We start from the raw sequence: 26957 nt of genomic DNA on the forward strand, positions 1-26957 counted from the left end.
GTAAATCAGTACTAGTTGGACTCCTAATATTCCATACATAGTGTGGTAGTAAATCAGTACTAGTTGGACTCCTAATATTCCATACATAGTGTGGTAGTAAATCAGTACTAGTTGGACTCCTAATATTCCATACATAGTGTGGTAGTAAATCAGTACTAGTTGGACTCCTAATATTCCACACATAGTGTGGTAGTAAATCAGTACTAGTTGGACTCCTAATATTCCACACATAGTGTGGTAGTAAATCAGTACTAGTTGGACTCCTAATATTCCATACATAGTGTGGTAGTAAATCAGTACTAGTTGGACTCCTAATATTCCATACATAGTGTGGTAGTAAATCAGTACTAGTTGGACTCCTAATATTCCACACATAGTGTGGTAGTAAATCAGTACTAGTTGGACTCCTAATATTCCATACATAGTGTGGTAGTAAATCAGTACTAGTTGGACTCCTAATATTCCACATAGTGTGGTAGTAAATCAGTACTAGTTGGACTCCTAATATTCCACACATAGTGTGGTAGTAAATCAGTACTAGTTGGACTCCTGATATTCCATACATAGTGTGGTAGTAAATCAGTACTAGTTGGACTCCTAATATTCCATACGTGGTAGTAAATCAGTACTAGTTGGACTCCTAATATTCCACACATAGTCTGGTAGTAAATCAGTACTAGTTGGACTCCTAATATTCCACACATAGTGTGGTAGTAAATCAGTACTAGTTGGACTCCTGATATTCCATACATAGTGTGGTAGTAAATCAGTACTAGTTGGACTCCTAATATTCCATACGTGGTAGTAAATCAGTACTAGTTGGACTCCTAATATTCCACACATAGTGTGGTAGTAAATCAGTACTAGTTGGACTCCTAATATTCCATACATAGTGTGGTAGTAAATCAGTACTAGTTGGACTCCTAATATTCCATACATAGTGTGGTAGTAAATCAGTACTAGTTGGACTCCTAATATTCCACACATAGTGTGGTAGTAAATCAGTACTAGTTGGACTCCTAATATTCCATACATAGTGTGGTAGTAAATCAGTACTAGTTGGACTCCTAATATTCCACACATAGTGTGGTAGTAAATCAGTACTAGTTGGACTCCTAATATTCCATACATAGTGTGGTAGTAAATCAGTACTAGTTGGACTCCTAATATTCCACACAGTGTGGTAGTAAATCAGTACTAGTAAATCAGTACTAGTTGGACTCCTAATATTCCATACATAGTGTGGTAGTAAATCAGTACTAGTTGGACTCCTAATATTCCATACATAGTGTGGTAGTAAATCAGTACTAGTTGGACTCCTAATATTCCATACATAGTGTGGTAGTAAATCAGTACTAGTTGGACTCCTAATATTCCACACATAGTGTGGTAGTAAATCAGTACTAGTTGGACTCCTAATATTCCATACATAGTGTGGTAGTAAATCAGTACTAGTTGGACTCCTAATATTCCACACATAGTGTGGTAGTAAATCAGTACTAGTTGGACTCCTAATATTCCATACATAGTGTGGTAGTAAATCAGTACTAGTTGGACTCCTAATATTCCACACAGTGTGGTAGTAAATCAGTACTAGTTGGACTCCTAATATTCCATACATAGTGTGGTAGTAAATCAGTACTAGTTGGACTCCTAATATTCCACACATAGTGTGGTAGTAAATCAGTACTAGTTGGACTCCTAATATTCCACACATAGTGTGGTAGTAAATCAGTACTAGTTGGACTCCTAATATTCCATACATAGTGTGGTAGTAAATCAGTACTAGTTGGACTCCTAATATTCCACACATAGTGTGGTAGTAAATCAGTACTAGTTGGACTCCTAATATTCCATACGTGGTAGTAAATCAGTACTAGTTGGACTCCTAATATTCCACACATAGTGTGTTAGTAAATCAGTACTAGTTGGACTCCTAATATTCCATACATAGTGGTAGTAAATCAGTACTAGTTGGACTCCTAATATTCCATACATAGTGTGGTAGTAAATCAGTACTAGTTGGACTCCTAATATTCCACACAGTGTGGTAGTAAATCAGTACTAGTTGGACTCCTAATATTCCATACATAGTGTGGTAGTAAATCAGTACTAGTTGGACTCCTAATATTCCACACATAGTGTGGTAGTAAATCAGTACTAGTTGGACTCCTAATATTCCACACATAGTGTGGTAGTAAATCAGTACTAGTTGGACTCCTAATATTCCATACATAGTGTGGTAGTAAATCAGTACTAGTTGGACTCCTAATATTCCACACATAGTGTGGTAGTAAATCAGTACTAGTTAGACTCCTAATATTCCATACATAGTGTGGTAGTAAATCAGTACTAGTTGGACTCCTAATATTCCACACAGTGTGGTAGTAAATCAGTACTAGTAAATCAGTACTAGTTGGACTCCTAATATTCCATACATATTGTGGTAGTAAATCAGTACTAGTTGGACTCCTAATATTCCATACATAGTGTGGTAGTAAATCAGTACTAGTTGGACTCCTAATATTCCATACATAGTGTGGTAGTAAATCAGTACTAGTTGGACTCCTAATATTCCACACATAGTGTGGTAGTAAATCAGTACTAGTTGGACTCCTAATATTCCATACATAGTGTGGTAGTAAATCAGTACTAGTTGGACTCCTAATATTCCACACATAGTGTGGTAGTAAATCAGTACTAGTTGGACTCCTAATATTCCATACATAGTGTGGTAGTAAATCAGTACTAGTTGGACTCCTAATATTCCACACAGTGTGGTAGTAAATCAGTACTAGTTGGACTCCTAATATTCCATACATAGTGTGGTAGTAAATCAGTACTAGTTGGACTCCTAATATTCCACACATAGTGTGGTAGTAAATCAGTACTAGTTGGACTCCTAATATTCCACACATAGTGTGGTAGTAAATCAGTACTAGTTGGACTCCTAATATTCCATACATAGTGTGGTAGTAAATCAGTACTAGTTGGACTCCTAATATTCCACACATAGTGTGGTAGTAAATCAGTACTAGTTGGACTCCTAATATTCCATACGTGGTAGTAAATCAGTACTAGTTGGACTCCTAATATTCCACACATAGTGTGTTAGTAAATCAGTACTAGTTGGACTCCTAATATTCCATACATAGTGGTAGTAAATCAGTACTAGTTGGACTCCTAATATTCCATACATAGTGTGGTAGTAAATCAGTACTAGTTGGACTCCTAATATTCCACACAGTGTGGTAGTAAATCAGTACTAGTTGGACTCCTAATATTCCATACATAGTGTGGTAGTAAATCAGTACTAGTTGGACTCCTAATATTCCACACATAGTGTGGTAGTAAATCAGTACTAGTTGGACTCCTAATATTCCACACATAGTGTGGTAGTAAATCTGTACTAGTTGGACTCCTAATATTCCACACATAGTGTGGTAGTAAATCAGTACTAGTTGGACTCCTAATATTCCACACATAGTGTGGTAGTAAATCAGTACTAGTTGGACTCCTAATATTCCATACATAGTGTGGTAGTGAATCAGTACTAGTTGGACTCCTAATATTCCATACATAGTGTGGTAGTAAATCAGTACTAGTTGGACTCCTAATATTCCACACATAGTGTGGTAGTAAATCAGTACTAGTTGGACTCCTAATATTCCATACATAGTGTGGTAGTAAATCAGTACTAGTTGGACTCCTAATATTCCATACGTGGTAGTAAATCAGTACTAGTTGGACTCCTAATATTCCACACATAGTGTGGTAGTAAATCAGTACTAGTTGGACTCCTAATATTCCATACATAGTGGTAGTAAATCAGTACTAGTTGGACTCCTAATATTCCATACATAGTGTGGTAGTAACACATATTGTGGGTGTTATGATCAAAATAGCAATATTATAATGGTGTGAAAAACAGAAAATCTAAGATTTTCCACAGACATTCTGACACATTGTGTCTGTGTACAGACACAATGTGTCACAGACACATTGTTTCTGTGTACAGAGTACGGACACATTGTGTCTGTGTACAGACACAAACAAGAGGTGGACGCTGGCAAATACTGCGGCATGGTCATGCTGGACCTCCAAAAGGCTTTTGACACCGTGAACCACTCCATACTGGTTAACAAGCTAAAAGCAATTGGTTTCGATAGCACATCAGTGAGCTGGATGCAATCCTACCTGGGGGAGAGAACAGATGGTGGAAGTGAACGGAACACTGTCCCCCCCCCCTCCCAGTGAGCTGTGGCGTTCCACAAGGAAGCATACTAGGGCCTCTACTGTTCCTAATATATGTAAACGACATGACTTCAGCTTGTGACTGCAACCTGTTCCTGTTCGCAGATGACTCAGCACTGCTGGTCTCGGACAGGGACAAACTGCAGGTTGAAAATGCCCTCAGCTCTGAACTCGGTATTATCTGCACCTGGCTCGCTGATAACAAACTATCTTTACACCTGGGGAAAACTGAATCCATTCTCTTTGGCTCTAATAGTAATCTCAGCAAGGCAAATGGCTTCTTGGTTAAAGTGGGTGACAATGTTATCACACGTAAAGATGAAATTACCTACCTAGGTTCCATCCTGAAGGCTAATCTTTCCGGTGATAAAATGGCCACCAACGTAATCAAAAAGGTCAACCATAGAACAAGATTCCTTTACAGGATCTCCTCACTGGTCAACAAAAACACCTTGAAGACCTTAACAGGAGCCCTTGTACAGGGTTTCTTTGACTATGCATGCACCTCCTGGTACCACAGCACCTCAAAGGCCCTTAAAACCAGGCTCCAGACTTCCCAAAACAAACTGGTCAGGCTCCTACTTGACCTAGCCCCCCGAACCCACCTCACCCCTGCCCACTTCGACAGGCTGGAATGGCTTAGGGTCGACGACAGAGTACAGCATCTTGCAATGGGTCTAGTCCACAAGATTCGATACACCACCAAGATACCCATGTACCTGTCTAGATACTTCCTTAATGTTAACGAAGTCCACACCCACAACACCAGAGGGAGTGGAACGAACCATGTACAACCCAGATTCGGCACAAACAAGGGACTAAATTCTTTTCGCTCCTATGCCACCAAAATGTGGAACGCCCTACCAACTGTCATTAAGACATGCGAATCCCTTGACTCTTTCAAAACCGCTCTCAAAGGGCACCTACGGACGGCTGCAATTCGAAACTGGCCCCTGTAAAATCGGAATCCCTCAAACACGAACGCAAGGACAACACAAGAGACGGTCGCGGCCACACAGCCAACTCAAGGTATGGCCACTGAGCCAACTTGGGGACCCAACGCAAGGACAACACAAGAGACGGTCACGGCCACACAGCCAACTCAAGGTACGGCCACGGAGCCGACTTGGGGACCCAACGCAGCTCCTCCAAGGAAAACAAACAAATTAACGGAGCTGAACGTGAATCCCCCCCACCGCCCACCCCTTTTTTCCCCCTCACTGTATATGTTTCTTTTCCCTTTTTACCTCCTTTATGATGAATTCCTGTTCTGTCTATAGAAGTGTCTATTTGTACGTCTCTAAATGTTTTGATGATTTGAACATGGTGGACCCTATTGGAAACAAGTGTAATGCTTAATTGGGTCGTCCACTCACAGTTAACAGCCTTTGTATTGAGTTTGTGCTTGAAATGTACTGTAATTCTGCAAACTGTTAATACATTCTTCAATCAATCAATTCTGTGTACAGAGTACGGACACATTGTGTCTGTGTACAGAGTACGGACACATTGTGTCTGTGTACAGACACATTGTGTCTGTGTACAGAGTACGGACACATTGTGTCTGTGTACAGAGTACGGACAGACACATTGTGTCTGTGTACAGAGTACGGACAGACACATTGTGTCTGTGTACAGACACATTGTGTCTGTGTACAGAGTACGGACACATTGTGTCTGTGTACAGAGTACGGACACATTGTGTCTGTGTACAGAGTACGGACAGACACATTGTGTCTGTGTACAGACACATTGTGTCTGTGTACAGACACATTGTGTCTGTGTACAGAGTACGGACACATTGTGTCTGTGTACAGACACATTGTGTCTGTGTACAGAGTACGGACACATTGTGTCTGTGTACAGAGTACGGACAGACACATTGTGTCTGTGTACAGAGTACGGACACATTGTGTCTGTGTACAGAGTACGGACAGACATGTTGGTGTAGCCTGGAAACCAGACCAATGTGCCACAGCAAGAAAACAAAATGACACTCAGCCATACTGTACGGTACATACCATACATTATTGTACACACCCAGCCATACTGTAACAAGTTGCATTCTATTCAGTCAAAGTCCCAGCTTGTAGCTTTACATGACATTGTCCAACTCTAGTCTCATCTCTCTCTCTCTCTCTCCTCTCTCCTCTCTCTCTCTCTCTCCCTCCCCCCCCCCCCCCCCCCCTCCAGTGCCGTCGGTGCGTAAACCCGTCCCCGTCCAGAGCGCCGCCCTGGTGGACACGCCGTGGCAGGGCGTCACTCTGAACCGATGTCTGTTTGTGGTCGTCACCATCCTTCTGCTGACCAATGGGATGCACAGGCTGCACGGTACATTATTATTATCATTATCATCATTATTATTATGGGATGCATTATTATTATTATTAATAATATTATTATTGTTATTATTATTATTAATAATATTATTATTGTTATTATTATTATTATTATTATTATTATTATCTCTTAATCCGTCGCCATTAATGAATAGCGTACTGCCAGGGTTTTATCGAGCGTAACACTTACTTTGAAGAGCTGAATATCCGTAATGGCATGTTACCGTGACAAACTGCTGTGTGTGGTGTCATGACCGGTTGTTGTTCGGTGGTGGAAAAACCCGACCGCGAGTATCACAGCGCCTGCTACAGGCCGTTGAAAACGCTTGTCTGGGCCAGAAACGGCCCCTCAATGTCGTTTCTGAGATACAGAGCTTTGAAAGCAGGGCTTAGAATGGAAGTGGACGCACGCGCATTTTCAAAATGGCCACGGCCACTGTCCTACTTGATGTTGTGTTAGCGAACGGTGGCTAACGATACAATCGGATCAAAACATGGATTAAAGAATGTAAACCCTGGAACACGAGAAAGCCGTGTTTTGCGGGCTAGGGTACTAATTTAACCCTCCGTGTTCCTCGTGCCGGGCTAGGGTACTAATTTAACCCTCCGTGTTCCTCGTGGCGGGCTAGGGTACTAATTTAACCCTCTGTGTTCCTCGTGGCGGGCTAGGGTACTAATTTAACCCTCCGTGTTCCTCGTGGCGGGCTAGGGTACTAATTTAACCCTCCGTGTTCCTCGTGGCGGGCTAGGGTACTAATTTAACCCTCCGTGTTCCTCGTGGCGGGCTAGGGTACTAATTTAACCCTCCGTGTTCCTCGTGCCGGGCTAGGGTACTAATTTAACCCTCCGTGTTCCTCGTGGCGGGCTAGGGTACTAATTTAACCCTCTGTGTTCCTCGTGGCGGGCTAGGGTACTAATTTAACCCTCAGTGTTCCTCGTGGCGGGCTAGGGTACTAATTTAACCCTCCATGTTCCTCGTGGCGGGCTAGGGTACTAATTTAACCCTCCGTGTTCCTCGTGGCGGGCTAGGGTACTAATTTAACCCTCCGTGTTCCTCGTGGCGGGCTAGGGTACTAATTTAACCCTCCGTGTTCCTCGTGGCGGGCTAGGGTACTAATTTAACCCTCTGTGTTCCTCGTGCCGGGCTAGGGTACTAATTTAACCCTCCGTGTTCCTCGTGGCGGGCTAGGGTACTAATTTAACCCTCCGTGTTCCTCGTGGCGGGCTAGGGTACTAATTTAACCCTCCATGTTCCTCGTGGCGGGCTAGGGTACTAATTTAACCCTCCGTGTTCCTCGTGGCGGGCTAGGGTACTAATTTAACCCTCCGTGTTCCTCGTGGCGGGCTAGGGTACTAATTTAACCCTCTGTGTTCCTCGTGGCGGGCTAGGGTACTAATTTAACCCTCTGTGTTCCTCGTGGCGGGCTAGGGTACTAATTTAACCCTCCGTGTTCCTCGTGGCGGGCTAGGGTACTAATTTAACCCTCTGTGTTCCTCGTGGCGGGCTAGGGTACTAATTTAACCCTCCGTGTTCCTCGTGGCGGGCTAGGGTACTAATTTAACCCTCAGTGTTCCTCGTGGCGGGCTAGGGTACTAATTTAACCCTCCGTGTTCCTCGTGGCGGGCTAGGGTACTAATTTAACCCTCTGTGTTCCTCGTGGCGGGCTAGGGTACTAATTTAACCCTCTGTGTTCCTCGTGGCGGGCTAGGGTACTAATTTAACCCTCTGTGTTCCTCGTGCCGGGCTAGGGTACTAATTTAACCCTCTGTGTTCCTCGTGGCGGGCTAGGGTACTAATTTAACCCTCCGTGTTCCTCGTGGCGGGCTAGGGTACTAATTTAACCCTCTGTGTTCCTCGTGCCGGGCTAGGGTACTAATTTAACCCTCCGTGTTCCTCGTGGCGGGCTAGGGTACTAATTTAACCCTCCGTGTTCCTCGTGGCGGGCTAGGGTACTAATTTAACCCTCCATGTTCCTCGTGGCGGGCTAGGGTACTAATTTAACCCTCCGTGTTCCTCGTGGCGGGCTAGGGTACTAATTTAACCCTCCGTGTTCCTCGTGGCGGGCTAGGGTACTAATTTAACCCTCCGTGTTCCTCGTGGCGGGCTAGGGTACTAATTTAACCCTCCATGTTCCTCGTGCCGGGCTAGGGTACTAATTTAACCCTCCGTGTTCCTCGTGGCGGGCTAGGGTACTAATTTAACCCTCCGTGTTCCTCGTGGCGGGCTAGGGTACTAATTTAACCCTCTGTGTTCCTGGTGGCGGGCTAGGGTACTAATTTAACCCTCTGTGTTCCTGGTGGCGGGCTAGGGTACTAATTTAACCCTCCATGTTCCTCGTGGCGGGCTAGGGTACTAATTTAACCCTCCGTGTTCCTCGTGGCGGGCTAGGGTACTAATTTAACCCTCTGTGTTCCTCGTGGCGGGCTAGGGTACTAATTTAACCCTCTGTGTTCCTCGTGGCGGGCTAGGGTACTAATTTAACCCTCTGTGTTCCTCGTGGCGGGCTAGGGTACTAATTTAACCCTCTGTGTTCCTCGTGGCGGGCTAGGGTACTAATTTAACCCTCCGTGTTCCTCGTGGCGGGCTAGGGTACTAATTTAACCCTCCGTGTTCCTCGTGGCGGGCTAGGGTACTAATTTAACCCTCTGTGTTCCTCGTGCCGGGCTAGGGTACTAATTTAACCCTCCGTGTTCCTCGTGGCGGGCTAGGGTACTAATTTAACCCTCTGTGTTCCTCGTGGCGGGCTAGGGTACTAATTTAACCCTCCGTGTTCCTCGTGGCGGGCTAGGGTACTAATTTAACCCTCCATGTTCCTCGTGGCGGGCTAGGGTACTAATTTAACCCTCCGTGTTCCTCGTGGCGGGCTAGGGTACTAATTTAACCCTCCGTGTTCCTCGTGGCGGGCTAGGGTACTAATTTAACCCTCCGTGTTCCTCGTGGCGGGCTAGGGTACTAATTTAACCCTCTGTGTTCCTCGTGGCGGGCTAGGGTACTAATTTAACCCTCCGTGTTCCTCGTGGCGGGCTAGGGTACTAATTTAACCCTCTGTGTTCCTCGTGGCGGGCTAGGGTACTAATTTAACCCTCTGTGTTCCTCGTGGCGGGCTAGGGTACTAATTTAACCCTCCGTGTTCCTCGTGGCGGGCTAGGGTACTAATTTAACCCTCCGTGTTCCTCGTGGCGGGCTAGGGTACTAATTTAACCCTCCGTGTTCCTCGTGGCGGGCTAGGGTACTAATTTAACCCTCCGTGTTCCTCGTGGCGGGCTAGGGTACTAATTTAACCCTCCATGTTCCTCGTGGCGGGCTAGGGTACTAATTTAACCCTCCGTGTTCCTCGTGGCGGGCTAGGGTACTAATTTAACCCTCCGTGTTCCTCGTGGCGGGCTAGGGTACTAATTTAACCCTCCGTGTTCCTCGTGGCGGGCTAGGGTACTAATTTAACCCTCTGTGTTCCTCGTGGCGGGCTAGGGTACTAATTTAACCCTCTGTGTTCCTCGTGGCGGGCTAGGGTACTAATTTAACCCTCCGTGTTCCTCGTGGCGGGCTAGGGTACTAATTTAACCCTCTGTGTTCCTCGTGGCGGGCTAGGGTACTAATTTAACCCTCCATGTTCCTCGTGGCGGGCTAGGGTACTAATTTAACCCTCAGTGTTCCTCGTGGCGGGCTAGGGTACTAATTTAACCCTCCGTGTTCCTCGTGGCGGGCTAGGGTACTAATTTAACCCTCCGTGTTCCTCGTGGCGGGCTAGGGTACTAATTTAACCCTCTGTGTTCCTCGTGGCGGGCTAGGGTACTAATTTAACCCTCAGTGTTCCTCGTGGCGGGCTAGGGTACTAATTTAACCCTCTGTGTTCCTCGTGGCGGGCTAGGGTACTAATTTAACCCTCCGTGTTCCTCGTGGCGGGCTAGGGTACTAATTTAACCCTCAGTGTTCCTCGTGGCGGGCTAGGGTACTAATTTAACCCTCCGTGTTCCTCGTGGCGGGCTAGGGTACTAATTTAACCCTCCGTGTTCCTCGTGGTGGGCTAGGGTACTAATTTAACCCTCCGTGTTCCTCGTGGCGGGCTAGGGTACTAATTTAACCCTCAGTGTTCCTCGTGGCGGGCTAGGGTACTAATTTAACCCTCCGTGTTCCTCGTGGCGGGCTAGGGTACTAATTTAACCCTCCGTGTTCCTCGTGGCGGGCTAGGGTACTAATTTAACCCTCCGTGTTCCTCGTGGCGGGCTAGGGTACTAATTTAACCCTCCGTGTTCCTCGTGGCGGGCTAGGGTACTAATTTTAACCCTCCGTGTTCCTCGTGGCGGGCTAGGGTACTAATTTAACCCTCAGTGTTCCTCGTGGCGGGCTAGGGTACTAATTTAACCCTCCGTGTTCCTCGTGGCGGGCTAGGGTACTAATTTAACCCTCTGTGTTCCTCGTGCTGGGCTAGGGTACTAATTTAACCCTCTGTGTTCCTCGTGGCGGGCTAGGGTACTAATTTAACCCTCTGTGTTCCTCGTGCTGGGCTAGGGTACTAATTTAACCCTCTGTGTTCCTCGTGGCGGGCTAGGGTACTAATTTAACCCTCCGTGTTCCTCGTGGCGGGCTAGGGTACTAATTTAACCCTCCGTGTTCCTCGTGGCGGGCTAGGGTACTAATTTAACCCTCCGTGTTCCTCGTGGCGGGCTAGGGTACTAATTTAACCCTCCGTGTTCCTCGTGGCGGGCTAGGGTACTAATTTAACCCTCCATGTTCCTCGTGGCGGGCTAGGGTACTAATTTAACCCTCCATGTTCCTCGTGGCGGGCTAGGGTACTAATTTAACCCTCCGTGTTCCTCGTGGCGGGCTAGGGTACTAATTTAACCCTCAGTGTTCCTCGTGGCGGGCTAGGGTACTAATTTAACCCTCCGTGTTCCTCGTGGCGGGCTAGGGTACTAATTTAACCCTCCGTGTTCCTCGTGGCGGGCTAGGGTACTAATTTAACCCTCCGTGTTCCTCGTGCCGGGCTAGGGTACTAATTTAACCCTCAGTGTTCCTCGTGGCGGGCTAGGGTACTAATTTAACCCTCCGTGTTCCTCGTGGCGGGCTAGGGTACTAATTTAACCCTCCGTGTTCCTCGTGGCGGGCTAGGGTACTAATTTAACCCTCCGTGTTCCTCGTGGCGGGCTAGGGTACTAATTTAACCCTCCGTGTTCCTCGTGCCGGGCTAGGGTACTAATTTAACCCTCCGTGTTCCTCGTGGCGGGCTAGGGTACTAATTTAACCCTCAGTGTTCCTCGTGGCGGGCTAGGGTACTAATTTAACCCTCCATGTTCCTCGTGGCGGGCTAGGGTACTAATTTAACCCTCCGTGTTCCTCGTGGCGGGCTAGGGTACTAATTTAACCCTCCGTGTTCCTCGTGCCGGGCTAGGGTACTAATTTAACCCTCCGTGTTCCTCGTGGCGGGCTAGGGTACTAATTTAACCCTCAGTGTTCCTCGTGGCGGGCTAGGGTACTAATTTAACCCTCCGTGTTCCTCGTGGCGGGCTAGGGTACTAATTTAACCCTCAGTGTTCCTCGTGGCGGGCTAGGGTACTAATTTAACCCTCCATGTTCCTCGTGGCGGGCTAGGGTACTAATTTAACCCTCCGTGTTCCTCGTGGCGGGCTAGGGTACTAATTTAACCCTCCGTGTTCCACGTTTTTTTGGCGGGCTCCGTGTTAATCGGCAAACACGTCGGTATCGGCCCATTCTAGTTGTTTGATTAAATCGGCATCCATCGTACCGGTACAGATAAACAAGCCCAAAGTAACAGCTTGAACAGATCTACAAGCTCTTAGCTCACACTATTAAATATAAAAGGTATTAAAGTTAAATCTGATTTGCCTAAAGCCTGCAGATACACTGTTAAATGGATTTATTTTCAGAATGGACACATTATAGTTTTTCAATACAGAATGAGATCACATCGGCATCGGTAATATCTGTTATCGGCCATAACAGCAATTCATTTTATCGGATATGGATATCGGCCAAGATGTCTCATCAGCACACTCTAGTGGCCTGAGGATAACAGAGATGACCGTCATGCTCTCGTCATAACAGAGATGATAAGATAACATTCATTTCCATATTTCCAGAGATGCGTTGTGAGCTTGTAGATCTGTTATTTATCTCATCATAAGAGATGCTGTGTGACGCGTTGTGAGCTTGTAGATCTGTTATTTATCTCATCATAAGAGATGCTGTGTGATGAGTTGATCTTGTAGATCTGTTACTTCTCTCATAACAGAGCTGATGCGAGGCGTTTTGAGCTTATAGATCTGTTATTTTCAGAGCTGATGCGAGGCCATAGGGTAACTTATAGATCTGTTATTTTCAGAGCTGATGCGAGGTCAGAGGTCAACGGAGGAAGAGGAAGTGGTCGTGGCCACAAGACGCTCTGCGCTGCGACGCAAAGCTCTGTACAATCTACCTGAGGTATTTCTACAATCTGTACAATCTACCTGAGGTATTTCTACAATCTGTACAATCTATCTGAGGTATTTCTACAATCTGTACAATCTACCTGAGGTATTTCTACAATCTGTACAATCTACCTAAGGTATTTCTACAATCTGTACAATCTACCTGAGGTATTTCTACAATCTGTACAATCTACCTGAGGTATTTCTACAATCTAGAACTATAGAATATAGAACCTATCTACAATCTGTACAATCTACCTGATGTATTTCTACAATCTGTACAATCTACCTGAGGTATTTCTACAATCTGTACAATCTACCTGAGGTATTTCTACAATCTGTACAATCTACCTGAGGTATTTCTACAATCTAGAACTATAGAATATAGAACCTATCTACAATCTGTACAATCTACCTGAGGTATTTCTTCAATCTAGAACTATATAATATAGAACCTATCTACAATCTGTACAATCTACCTGATGTATTTCTACAATCTGTACAATCTACCTGAGGTATTTCTACAATCTGTACAATCTACCTGAGGTATGTCTACAATCTGTACAATCTACCTGAGGTATTTCTACAATCTAGAACTATAGAATATAGAACCTATCTACAATCTGTACAATCTACCTGAGGTATTTCTACAATCTAGAACTATAGAATATAGAACCTATCTACAATCTGTACAATCTACCTGAGGTATTTCTACAATCTAGAACTATATAATATAGAACCTATCTACAATCTGTACAATCTAGGTTCAAGGTTCAAGTTTATTTAGTGTCCCCGAAGGGCCAATTGTGTTGCAGCATAGACAGTATACATTAAACAATGAGACAGTATACATTAAACAATGAGACAGTATACATTAAAAAATGAGACAGTATACATTAAACAATGAGACAGTATACATTAAACAATGAGACAGTATACATTAAACAATGAGACAGTATACATTAAACAATGAGACAGTATACATTAAACAATGAGACAGTACATTCAACAATGAGACAGTACATTAAACAATGAGACAGTACATTAAACAATGAGACAGTACATTAAACAATGAGACAGTACATTAAACAATGAGACAGTACATTAAACAATGAGACAGTACATTAAACAATGAGACAGTATACATTAAACAATGAGACAGTATACATTAAACAATGAGACAGTACACATTAAACAATGAGACAGTACATTAAACAATGAGACAGTACATTAAACAATGAGACAGTATACATTAAACAATGAGACAGTATACATTAAACAATGAGACAGTACATTAAACAATGAGACAGTATACATTAAACAATGAGACAGTACATTAAACAATGAGACAGTACATTAAACAATGAGACAGTACATTAAACAATGAGACAGTACATTAAACAATGAGACAGTACATTAAACAATGAGACAGTATACATTAAACAATGAGACAGTATACATTAAACAATGAGACAGTATACATTAAACAATGAGACAGTACATTAAACAATGAGACAGTACATTAAACAATGAGACAGTACATTAAACAATGAGACAGTACATTAAACAATGAGACAGTACATTAAACAATGAGACAGTACATTAAACAATGAGACAGTACATTAAACAATGAGACAGTATACATTAAACAATGAGACAGTACATTAAACAATGAGACAGTACATTAAACAATGAGACAGTACATTAAACAATGAGACAGTACATTAAACAATGAGACAGTATACATTAAACAATGAGACAGTACATTAAACAATGAGACAGTACATTAAACAATGAGACAGTATACATTAAACAATGAGACAGTACATTAAACAATGAGACAGTACATTAAACAATGAGACAGTATACATTAAACAATGAGACAGTACATTAAACAATGAGACAGTACATTAAACAATGAGACAGTATACATTAAACAATGAGACAGTACATTAAACAATGAGACAGTACATTAAACAATGAGACAGTACATTAAACAATGAGACAGTACATTAAACAATGAGACAGTACAATAAACAATGAGACAGTACATTAAACAATGAGACAGTACATTAAACAATGAGACAGTACATTAAACAATGAGACAGTATACATTAAACAATGAGACAGTATACATTAAACAATGAGACAGTACATTAAACAATGAGACAGTACATTAAACAATGAGACAGTATACATTAAACAATGAGACAGTACATTAAACAATGAGACAGTACATTAAACAATGAGACAGTACATTAAACAATGAGACAGTATACATTAAACAATGAGACAGTACAATAAACAATGAGACAGTACATTAAACAATGAGACAGTACATTAAACAATGAGACAGTACATTAAACAATGAGACAGTACATTAAACAATGAGACAGTACATTAAACAATGAGACAGTACATTAAACAATGAGACAGTATACATTAAACAATGAGACAGTACATTAAACAATGAGACAGTACATTAAACAATGAGACAGTACATTAAACAATGAGACAGTATACATTAAACAATGAGACAGTACATTAAACAATGAGACAGTATACATTAAACAATGAGACAGTACATTAAACAATGAGACAGTACATTAAACAATGAGACAGTATACATTAAACAATGAGACAGTATACATTAAACAATGAGACAGTACATTAAACAATGAGACAGTACATTAAACAATGAGACAGTACATTAAACAATGAGACAGTATACATTAAACAATGAGACAGTACATTAAACAATGAGACAGTACATTAAACAATGAGACAGTACACATTAAACAATGAGACAGTACATTAAACAATGAGACAGTACATTAAACAATGAGACAGTACATTAAACAATGAGACAGTATACATTAAACAATGAGACAGTATACATTAAACAATGAGACAGTACACATTAAACAATGAGACAGTACATTAAACAATGAGACAGTACATTAAACAATGAGACAGTACATTAAACAATGAGACAGTATACATTAAACAATGAGACAGTACATTAAACAATGAGACAGTACATTAAACAATGAGACAGTACATTAAACAATGAGACAGTACATTAAACAATGAGACAGTACATTAAACAATGAGACAGTACATTAAACAATGAGACAGTACATTAAACAATGAGACAGTACATTAAACAATGAGACAGTATACATTAAACAATGAGACAGTACATTAAACAATGAGACAGTACATTAAACAATGAGACAGTATACATTAAACAATGAGACAGTACATTAAACAATGAGACAGTACATTAAACAATGAGACAGTACACATTAAACAATGAGACAGTACACATTAAACAATGAGACAGTATACATTAAACAATGAGACAGTATACATTAAACAATGAGACAGTACATTAAACAATGAGACAGTATACATTAAACAATGAGACAGTACATTAAACAATGAGACAGTACACATTAAACAATGAGACAGTACATTAAACAATGAGACAGTATACATTAAACAATGAGACAGTACATTAAACAATGAGACAGTATACATTAAACAATGAGACAGTACATTAAACAATGAGACAGTACACATTAAACAATGAGACAGTACATTAAACAATGAGACAGTACATTAAACAATGAGACAGTACATTAAACAATGAGACAGTACATTAAACAATGAGACAGTACATTAAACAATGAGACAGTACATTAAACAAACAGTCCACATAGCAGATTTTTGTGGCACACTAAGGGGCTCGCAAGCGAAGGCCGGATGGAAGAAGGATGTACTCTCCGTGTAGAGGTTGTTCAGCATCAGAAGGATGTACTCTCCGTATAGAGGGTGAGCAGCAGAAGGATGTACTCTCCGTATAGAGGGTGAGCAGCAGAAGGATGTACTCTCCGTGTAGAGGGTGAGCATCAGAAGGATGTGCTCTCCGTATAGAGGGTGAGCAGCAGAAGGATGTACTCTCCGTATAGAGGGTGAGCAGCAGAAGGATGTGCTCTCCGTATAGAGGGTGAGCAGCAGAAGGATGTACTCTCCTTATAGAGGGTGAGCAGCAGAAGGATGTACTCTCCGTATAGAGGGTGAGCAGCAGCAGAAGGATGTACTCTCCGTATAGAGGGTGAGCAGCAGAAGGATGTGCTCTCCGTATAGAGGGTGAGCAGCAGAAGGATGTACTCTCCGTATAGAGGGTGAGCAGCAGCAGAAGGATGTACTCTCCGTATAGAGGGTGAGCAGCAGAAGGATGTACTCTCCGTATAGAGGGTGAGCAGGGAGAAGGATGTACTCTCCGTATAGAGGGTGAACAGCATCAGAAGGATGTACTCTCCGTATAGAGGGTGAGCAGCAGCAGAAGGATGTACTCTCCGTATAGAGGGTGAGCAGCAGAAGGATGTACTCTCCGTATAGAGGGTGAGCAGCAGAAGGATGTACTCTCCGTATAGAGGGTGAACAGCAGAAGGATGTGCTCTCCGTATAGAGGGTGAGCAGGGAGAAGGATGTACTCTCCGAATAGAGGGTGAGCAGCAGAAGGATGTGCTCTCCGTATAGAGGGTGAGCAGGGAGAAGGATGTACTCTCCGAATAGAGGGTGAGCAGCAGAAGGATGTAGTAGGGGGTAATACCGTCTGGAACGTTACGCGGCGGATAAAAGCATGACATTTGGTACACATGTCCCTTGGGTCATCCTAAAACATCCTAGAAGGGGTGCCCAAAATAATCTGAAACAGGAAGTGAGTTATTTACTGAATTGAAAATTGCCACCTAAAGCATGTGATACAAAAGAAAACTGATGGTTCTGTATGGCAAGACAACTGACATTGAAAATGTTTATGATCTTCTAAGGAAGGACCTGTTTGCTCAAAAATGTCTCTCAATGGAAAACATTCCTCCCACACAAGCTGCACTGCTACAACATTCAGATTGAGCAGTTTACCAATCTGGCTTTTGGTCCAGATCGAAGCCTGAAATATGGACAGATTAAAGTTGCTGATTTGTGGACACTTTTATTCACACTCTTGCCAGAGGCTGCCTCTTTGTTCGAGAAAGACGGTGCCAGGATGCTGGGTTACCTTGCACAGCATTATGTCAATGTGCTGGTAGTTGCGAAATGGCACACAGTTGCTAGAAGAAAATAAATAAGAAGATAGAGTCCAACATAAGCAACAAGATGAGTGCAAAATAACTAAGATGCAGAGAGTAAAATAACAATATGCAGAGTAACATAAGATGCTGAGTAGAGTTAGATGAATAAAGATTCAAAGAGTAAAGTAAAGAAAAGGAAATAAATATGCTGATGTAGTGTAAATTTAAACATAATACACCAGGTTATACATTCTGCAGTTGTCAACAGTTTAAACATCCATTTAGAATTTCTTCTTATTTCTTCAACATGTATCACCTTTAGAAATAATAGGTAATTTTGGTAATAGGTAATTTTGGATTTTTCCTTTCCTTTCCTTTAAAAAAAGCCTTTAATGGGCACCCCTTCTAAGATGATGAGATACACCCTAAATAGTGCGTGTACAAGATGTGTTGCTTGTATGGAGAGAGTAAAATAACAATATTCAGAGTAAGATAAAGATGCTGAGTAAAATAAATAAAGATATGCAGTTAGATGAATAAAGAAGATTCAAAGAGTAAAGTAAAGAAAAATAAATAAATATGATGATGTAGTGTAAATGTACCAGGTTATACAGACTGCAGTTGTCAACAGTTTAAACATCCATTTAGAATTTCTTCAACATGGCCCCTTCCTAAAAGGTTTAATAAACAAATGCAAACAAACAAATAATCCCTTTTAGGAACGAGCACTATACGCTTTTTAGTCAATAACTCACTTTCTGTTTCGGATTCCTTTGGGCACCCCTTCTAGGATGTCTTAGGATGACACAAGGGACATGTGTGTCTCTTGTATGCTTCTATGAGATTCTATAAGCTTTTTGAGTCAATATCTAACACTGTAGGCGGCCATTTTCAATTTTGTCAAGAATTCACTTCCTGTTTAAGATTTATTTTTGCACCCATTCTAGGATGTCTTAGGATGACCCAAGGGATATATGTGCCAAATTGTATGCTTTTTGGAGATTCTTTAGTTGTCTTTGAGACAATCGATAATACTGTAGGCAGCCATTTTCAATTTTGTCAATAACTCACTTCCTGTTTCGGATTCCTTTGGGCACCCCTTCTAGGATGTATTTGGATGATGCAAGGGACATATGTGCTGAATTGTATGCTTCTATGAGATTCTATAGGCTTTTTGAGCCAATCACCAATAACACTGTAGGCGGCCATTTTCAATTTTGTCAATAATTCACTTCCTGTTCATGATTGTTTTTGGCACCCCTTCTAGGATGTCTTGGGGTGACCCAAGGGACATGTGTGCCAAATTGTATGCTTTTTGGAGATTACTTTGGTGTCTTTTGAGTCAACTGTCAACAGTTTAGGTGGCCATTTTGAATCTTTTACATAACTCACTTCCTGTTAAAGATTTTTTTGGGCACCCCTTCTAGGATGATTTAGGATGACCCAAGGGACATCTGTACCAAATTTCATGCTTGTATCGAGTGTATCGATTGTCATGCTTGTATCGATTGTATCGCGGAACGATTTGGCCATTTTTTGACGATAGGAGTTGTGCCCCAATAGAGGGCTTATCTCTGGTCATATGAAGATTTTTACAATATATTATCTATTGGTAATCATTCATATGGTCTTTTAAAAGTTTTTAAAAACAATTATATATTTTTGGCATTGACAATATATCACTCAGAAAGGGATTAATGTGGAAGGTCATCTCATTCCGAGTGGTTTTTAAGACAATTTTTGGCATTTAAAGTTGTTTAAAACATATTTAAGACATTTGTCAGGGGTTCTTTTTGCCAAATCTTTTAATATTAGTCTAATAACTATAAATGTGAACGTTATACTTGGCACAATCAGTCAAAACTTCAGAATTATATCAGGTATAATAGGTCATTTCTGGTGGCCATTTTGGATTTTCCCCTAAAAAAAGCCTTTAATGTGTTTAAAAATTTGGGCACCCCTTCTGAGATGGTGAGATACACCCTAAAGAGTGCGTGTACCAAATGTGGTGCTTTTATCCACCGCGTAACGATTTTAGCCATTTCATGACGGTATTACCCCCTACTAATGTACTCTCCGTGTAGAGGGTGAGCATCAGAAGGATGTGCTCTCCGTGTAGAGGGTGAGCAGCAGAAGGATGTACTCTCCGTATAGAGGGTGAGCATCAGAAGGATGTGCTCTCCGTGTAGAGGGTGAGCAGGGAGAAGGATGTACTCTCCGTATAGAGGGTGAGCAGCAGAAGGATGTGCTCTCCGTATAGAGGGTGAGCAGCAGAAGGATGTGCTCTCCGTGTAGAGGGTGAGCAGGGAGAAGGATGTACTCTCCGTGTAGAGGGTGAGCATCAGAAGGATGTGCTCTCCGTATAGAGGGTGAGCATCAGAAGGATGTGCTCTCCGTGTAGAGGGTGAGCAGCAGAAGGATATATATATATAGGGCTAGCGCCCTATAAATCTACACTAATAGCTTTATGTAGGAGGGGCTAGCGCCCTATAAATCTAGCTGAATATAGGAGGGGCTAGTGCCCTATAAATCTACACTATAGCTGAATATAGGAGGGGCTAACGCCCTATAAATCTACACTAATAGCTTTATGTAGGAGGGGCTAGCGCCCTATAAATCTAGCTGAATATAGGAGGGGCTAGCGCCCTATAAATCTAGCTGAATATAGGAGGGGCTAGCGCCCTATAAATCTACACTATAGCTGAATATAGGAGGGGCTAGCGCCCTATAAATCTACACTATAGCTAAATATAGGAGGGGCTAGCGCCCTATAAATCTACACTATAGCTGAATATAGGAGGGGCTAGCGCCCTATAAATCTACACTATAGCTGAATATAGGGGGCGCTATAGCACCCTATAAATCTACACTATAGCTGAGGTTGCCATAGATCAGATATACTGTAGTCTAGTGCAGTAGGAGGACATACATAAACACATGTACCTGAAAATAACCTTTTACAATGTGCTCAAAACATGGAAATATATGAGAGAGAGAGAGAGAGAGAGAGAGAGAGAGAGAGTGACAGAGACAGAGACCGAGAGAGAGACAGAGAGACAGACAGAGACACAGAGAGAGAGAGAGAGACACACACAGAGAGAGAGAGAGACAGAGAGAGAGAGACACACACACACACACACAGAGAGAGAGACAGAGACACAGAGTTAGAGAGACAGACAGAGACAGAGAGACACAGAGAGTGACAGAGACAGAGAGACACACACAGAGAGACAGAGACACAGAGAGTGACAGAGACAGAGACCGAGAGAGAGACAGAGAGACAGACAGAGACACAGAGAGTGACAGAGACAGAGAGACAGAGAGACAGACAGAGACAACGAGAGAGAGAGAGACACAGAGAGTGACAGAGACAGAGAGACAGAGACACAGAGAGACACACACACACACACACGTGTGTACTAAAGGTGTCTCTTCACTTACTGTGTGTAGAACAGAGTCCATGTTGGAGAAATAATGTTATTATTGTTGTTAAAGTCCTTGTTTTCGTCAGGTTCCTCTCATGATAAGAACTACTACACTCATACTGTTATTATTATTGTTGTTAAAGTCCTTGTTTTCGTCAGGTTCCTCTCATGATATAAGAACTACTACACTCATACTGTTATTATTATTGTTGTTAAAGTAGTCCTTGTTTTCGTCAGGTTCCTCTCATGATATAAGAACTACTACACTCATACTGTATCTGTGGACAGAGATGTACATTAATACCGTTATTATTGTCGTTAAAATCCTTGTTGTTTTCGTCAAGCTTCGTCCAAACAGCCACAGCCTGTTGCGTCACCTGATAATGAATGTCTATTAAAGAACATTAATGTCTTTACGGGACTTTAGCTCTTCTAGAATACATGATAAAGATATAAGTTACATTAGGACGAGTTACGGTCATTTAACTTTAAAGAATAAACAACCAACAAACAAACAGGAACATCCGACTCCGACTGTCTTTATCTGTGATGAAAAATACTAAAGTGGCGCAGAGGCACGACTCGCCACCAGGGGGCGGAGTTTCACCTGGAATGAGAGGAGCAGGTATAACTCAGGATAAAATAACTATTCTATAGTTTTAAAACATCTTTAATGACGTATGTTCGTTGTGTAGCCTAATACCCAGAGAGACAAACGATATGAATAATACAATTAAATACAATTAATATGAAATGCTCACCTGATCACCTGATCACCTGTACAAACACGATAAAGTCCAATCCAATGTATTTATAGAGCACATTTCATTCAATGTATTTATAGAGCACATTTCATTCAATGTATTTATAGAGCACATTTCATTTCACAATCACATGGTTTCCAAAGTGCAATAAAATGACTGAGGCAGTTCCAGGGGGTCCGGGGACCCCCAGGGTTCCTCAAGGGGGTTCCAGGGGGTCCCCCAGCTAAATGATAGTTTGGAACCAAACGGACCCTTATGGGTCTGTAACTCTGAGAGTGTACCTACAAATGGGACCAAATTGACCCTTATGGGTCTGTAACTCTGAGAGAGTACAAATGGGACCAAATGGACCCTTATGGGTCTGTAACTCTGAGAGTGTACCTACAAATGGGACCAAATTGACCCTTATGGGTCTGTAACTCTGAGAGAGTACAAATGGGACCAAATGGACCCTTATGGGTCTGTAACTCTGAGAGTGTACCTACAAATGGTACCAAATGGACTCTTATGGGTCTGTAACTCTGAGAGTGTACAAATGGAACCAAATGGACCCTTATGGGTCTGTAACTCTGAGAGTGTACAAATGGAACCTGTCAGGGTCCATTTGCCAAAATGTGTGTATTTTTACTTCACTACAATTATTTGAAAACTTTAGTTACTAATTACTTTGGATATTTTAATTTTGATTAGGAAACATACATTAACCACTTCAACCCCATGCATTTCGGCCATTCGAAAATAGCCGATCTACAAGCTCACAATATGCGTCGCAATTGTGAGCTTGTAGATCTTCTATTTTCACCCCCCCCCCCCCCCCCCCAGCCTGACTCCTCTCTCTGGGAGGTCATACTGTATAACTGTATATTAATGTAATATTGACGTAATAAAGCCTCTCTCATGCCCCCCCCCCCCCCCCCCAGCCTGACTCCTCTCTCTGGGAGGTCATACTGTAGAACTGTATATTATTGTAATATTGACGTATTAATGCCCCCCCCCCTCCCCCCCCAGCCTGACTCCTCTCTCTGGGAGGTCATACTGTAGAACTGTATATTATTGTAATATTGACGTATTAATGCCCCCCCCCCCTCCCCCCCCAGCCTGACTCCTCTCTCTGGGAGGTCATACTGTAGAACTGTATATTAATGTAATATTGACGTAATAAAGCCTCTCTCATGCCCCCCCCTCCCCCCCCCAGCCTGACTCCTCTCTCTGGGAGGTCGTGCTGCTCTGGTGGCCAGACTTCGATGACGACGGCGACGACGACTGCGATGAAGACGAGTGTGACGATGACGACGACGATGGTTGTTGTGCTGCTGCTGCTGCTGCGGCCAAGCGAGGGACGCCACAGAAAGCAGCGTCGAGAGGAGGCGTCAGAAACAGAGCGAGGGCCGACAAGAAGCGCAAGAAGGGCCCGAAACACGGCCGCTTAAAGGTTTCATGACCTTCATTCTCATTTGTTTTTCACTGCGCAAAAAAGCTTGGAATACGGATGTGTATATTACAGGAAACTCCCGTAAACAACCGAATTGTACCAACACACCTGTTTATTACCGTATATTAAAGGAGCATTCAGTGATTTGAGTGATTTGGAAAACCACCCAGTCCGCCCCGGTAACAAAATGTGCACATGCACGCTCTACAGTGGGGGGAAGTGCAACAGGCCAACAGCATGTGCACCAAGGCCCGCCCCCACTCGATCATGATCGGAGGAAGGCCCCTCTCATCCTGATTGGATGAAGGCTTTGCCACCCGCCACCAAAACTGAAAGTAGGGTTTTTTGACCCCAGGGGCTTACTGGGGACAGGGAGGAGCTCCTTATATGGTCAGCACACTCTATAGTAGGGAGGATTATCCAGAAAAAAAGAAAAAAGAAGTGATATTTAGATTAAGTCAAATCACTGGATATACCTTTAACTGTATATGCTGCTAAACGTGAGGTTTACGGGGAAATACAGTTAACTCCTCTTTTCATACAGTGTCAGTGTTCGGGTTTTTTTTAGGTTTTATGACCTCGATTACACCCCCCCAAAAAACCCTGAACTTTGAACATTCAGTGGATTTTCTGTGTTCTGGAGTTTTCTCTGAGGTTTGTGAGCCTTTTGAGCTGCAATGAAAACAGGCAAAACAGTGGAAACTGTGACAAACAGTGGCTTCTGGCAAATCCCATTGTCATATACGGGATTTTCAGGCTGTGACATCACAAACAGCAGGACAATCAGAGCACTTGTTTGAGCCAGAACCACAGAAAATCTACTGAATGGTAAAAGTGTAGGTTTGTTTGGGTGCAACTGTTTAGGTTTAGGTTTGTTTGGGTGTTTAGGTTTGTTTGGGTGTTTAGGTTTGTTTGGGTGAAACTGAGCTCAGAAAACCTAAACATATATAAAAACAAATCAGTGTCACGCTACTTTGTATAATTCCTCCTCTTCTTCAGTCTTCAGTTCCACTTTGTTTACAATGTCCACCATTGTTGATTTTCCAAGCTGGCATGGAATGGAAACAAGCCTGTGTTTATCTAGCATCAGTATTATAATGACTCAAATATTAAATAATCTGCATATCAGCGCCCCCACCACCCCAGGACATTGTGGTATTGCAGCTAAAACTGCTTTCAAAGTCCAGAAAGAAATGACAAGGACTGGTTATATCAGAGTGGTGATTGAGGCGCAAACCATTAGAAATAACTTTGAGGGACATAAGACAATATGCTATTAAATATTAAAATGTTTTAAAATGCATGTTATTTCTGCTTTAAAGGAGGGGGCGACGGGGAGAGATGACGTGGAAGGCCTGAAGGAGAAAACTAAAGACAGGAAGAAACCGGAAGAACACGAAGAGGAGGAAGAAGAGGAGGAAGAGGAGGAGGAGGAAGAGGAGGAGGAAGAGGAGGAAGAGGAGATGAAACCCAAAAAGAAGAAAACGCAGGAGAAGAAAAAAGATGCCGAAACTTGATCTGAATGTGGTTCAGGGTCCTCCCCCCCCCCCCCCCCCCCCCAGTGCACAGAGCGTCAGATGGGCAGGGGCTGAAATCTCGTAAGAGGGCACTTTTGGACAAAAAAATTGCTGATCTACAAGCTCTCAACGTTGAGAGCTTGTAGATCTGCTATTTTCAGGGGGACAACCCAGTGCTTAACTCAGAGTGAACAGTAGAGATGTGACGTTCGTGAACGAATCAGATCATTCGAACGGCTCTTTGAAAAGAACGGATCCCAGAGATCCGGCTCCCTTCAAAGAGCCATAAATCCCATCTCTAGTGAACAGATGGAACCAAATGGACGCGTGAGGGTCCTTTTGTATGGATAAATTAACTCTGAAGAAGACGTTGTACTGTGTATCTATAGAAGACGTTGTACTGTGTATCTATAGAAGACGTTGTACTGTGTATCTATAGAAGATGTTGTACTGTGTATCTATAGAAGACGTTGTACTGTGTATCTATAGAATACGTTGTACTGTGTATCTATAGAATACGTTGTACTGTGTATCTATAGAAGACGTTGTACTGTGTATCTATAGAAGACGTTGTACTGTGTATCTATAGAAGACGTACTGTGTATCTATAGAAGACGTTGTACTGTGTATCTATAGAAGACGTTGTACTGTGTATCTATAGAAATGTGATATTTGTGTTAGAACTTATTGCTTTTCAAACAGCAAAACGATATCCCCGCAGAGCAGACGTAGAATTCGTAGAAACAAGAGCAATGACACGTCATTGCTGATCAAGGTGACGTTTTTAATGATTATTAGATTGTTTTTTTTTGAGAACCGACCAGCCCATTTATGAACTTTTAATTCTGGCGACATGAATTCTTGATTAAATATGTGTACTGTGTGTGTCTGTGTGTCGTTTGCACATTTGTTAGTGTCGCGTTTTATAGCCAGACAACTTTTACACAATCTCAGCATTTGAAAATAACAGTCTGGCCACATACAAATAGCAGAAGTTTGAAGTGTATTGAGAGGATGGCCCCTTGAGATGTCGCATCTCGTTTTAGAGGGGGTCCTATACATACAACATTACAGCAGTGCATGTACACATAACATAACATAACATAACATAACATAACATAACATAACATAACATAACATAACATAACATAACATAACATAACATAACATAACATAACATCATAACATACAGTTCGCTTGCTCCCTTTCTCCCACCCCCACCCCATCCCTGACCCCCGACTCGTTTATATATGGGAATAGTGGGGAAAACGGTATTATAAACTGTCTCAAAGTAGAGGTAAACATGTGAGCAAGCATTAGAAGCATGAACAGGTTGTTTGAAGATGTGAATACAGGGAAGTCCTGAAGCGGCCTAGAGAGGTGATTGATCTGAGTGGAAGCGGGAGATTATTCCAGTCAGATGGGGCTTTGTAGTGGAAAGACCTGCGTCCAGATTCTGAAAATATTCTGTTGGGAACCATAAGATAGGGATGTTGAGTGTGTCTAAGTGGGTATGGGGATGTGAATGGTTTCAGAGACTGTTTTAGGTATGAGGGGCAGTTGGAGTGGATGCATTTGAAAATAAATAGGTACCAGTGGTGTTGCCTTCTAGCCTTAGGCTGCAGCCAGTCAAGTGAGCTGTACAGTTGGCAGTGGTGGGTTCTGTATGGGCATCTTAGAACGAATCTGCACAGGGAGTTGCATAGTATGTTAAGTGGC

The 26957-nt window shown here is 42.5% G+C and overlaps 1 protein-coding gene across 1 annotated transcript in view; it reads left to right on the forward strand.

The window, feature by feature from the left end:
- LOC306926458 (uncharacterized protein) overlaps nucleotides 1-23730 on the forward strand; it is a gene marked incomplete at its 3' end in the record, with an annotated part of 48665 nt that extends 24935 nt beyond the window's left edge. The window contains exons 2-4 of the mRNA XM_079505763.1: nucleotides 6448-6585; nucleotides 12935-13032; nucleotides 23485-23730. Coding sequence (XP_079361889.1) covers nucleotides 6448-6585; nucleotides 12935-13032; nucleotides 23485-23730 — 482 coding nt within the window. The remainder of the gene's footprint in view (nucleotides 1-6447; nucleotides 6586-12934; nucleotides 13033-23484) is intronic.
- Nucleotides 23731-26957: the final 3227 nt, after the last annotated feature.

The sequence above is a fragment of the Electrona antarctica genome (assembly GCF_951216825.1).
Source record: "Electrona antarctica genome assembly, chromosome: 1".
Lineage (NCBI taxonomy): Eukaryota > Metazoa > Chordata > Actinopteri > Myctophiformes > Myctophidae > Electrona > Electrona antarctica.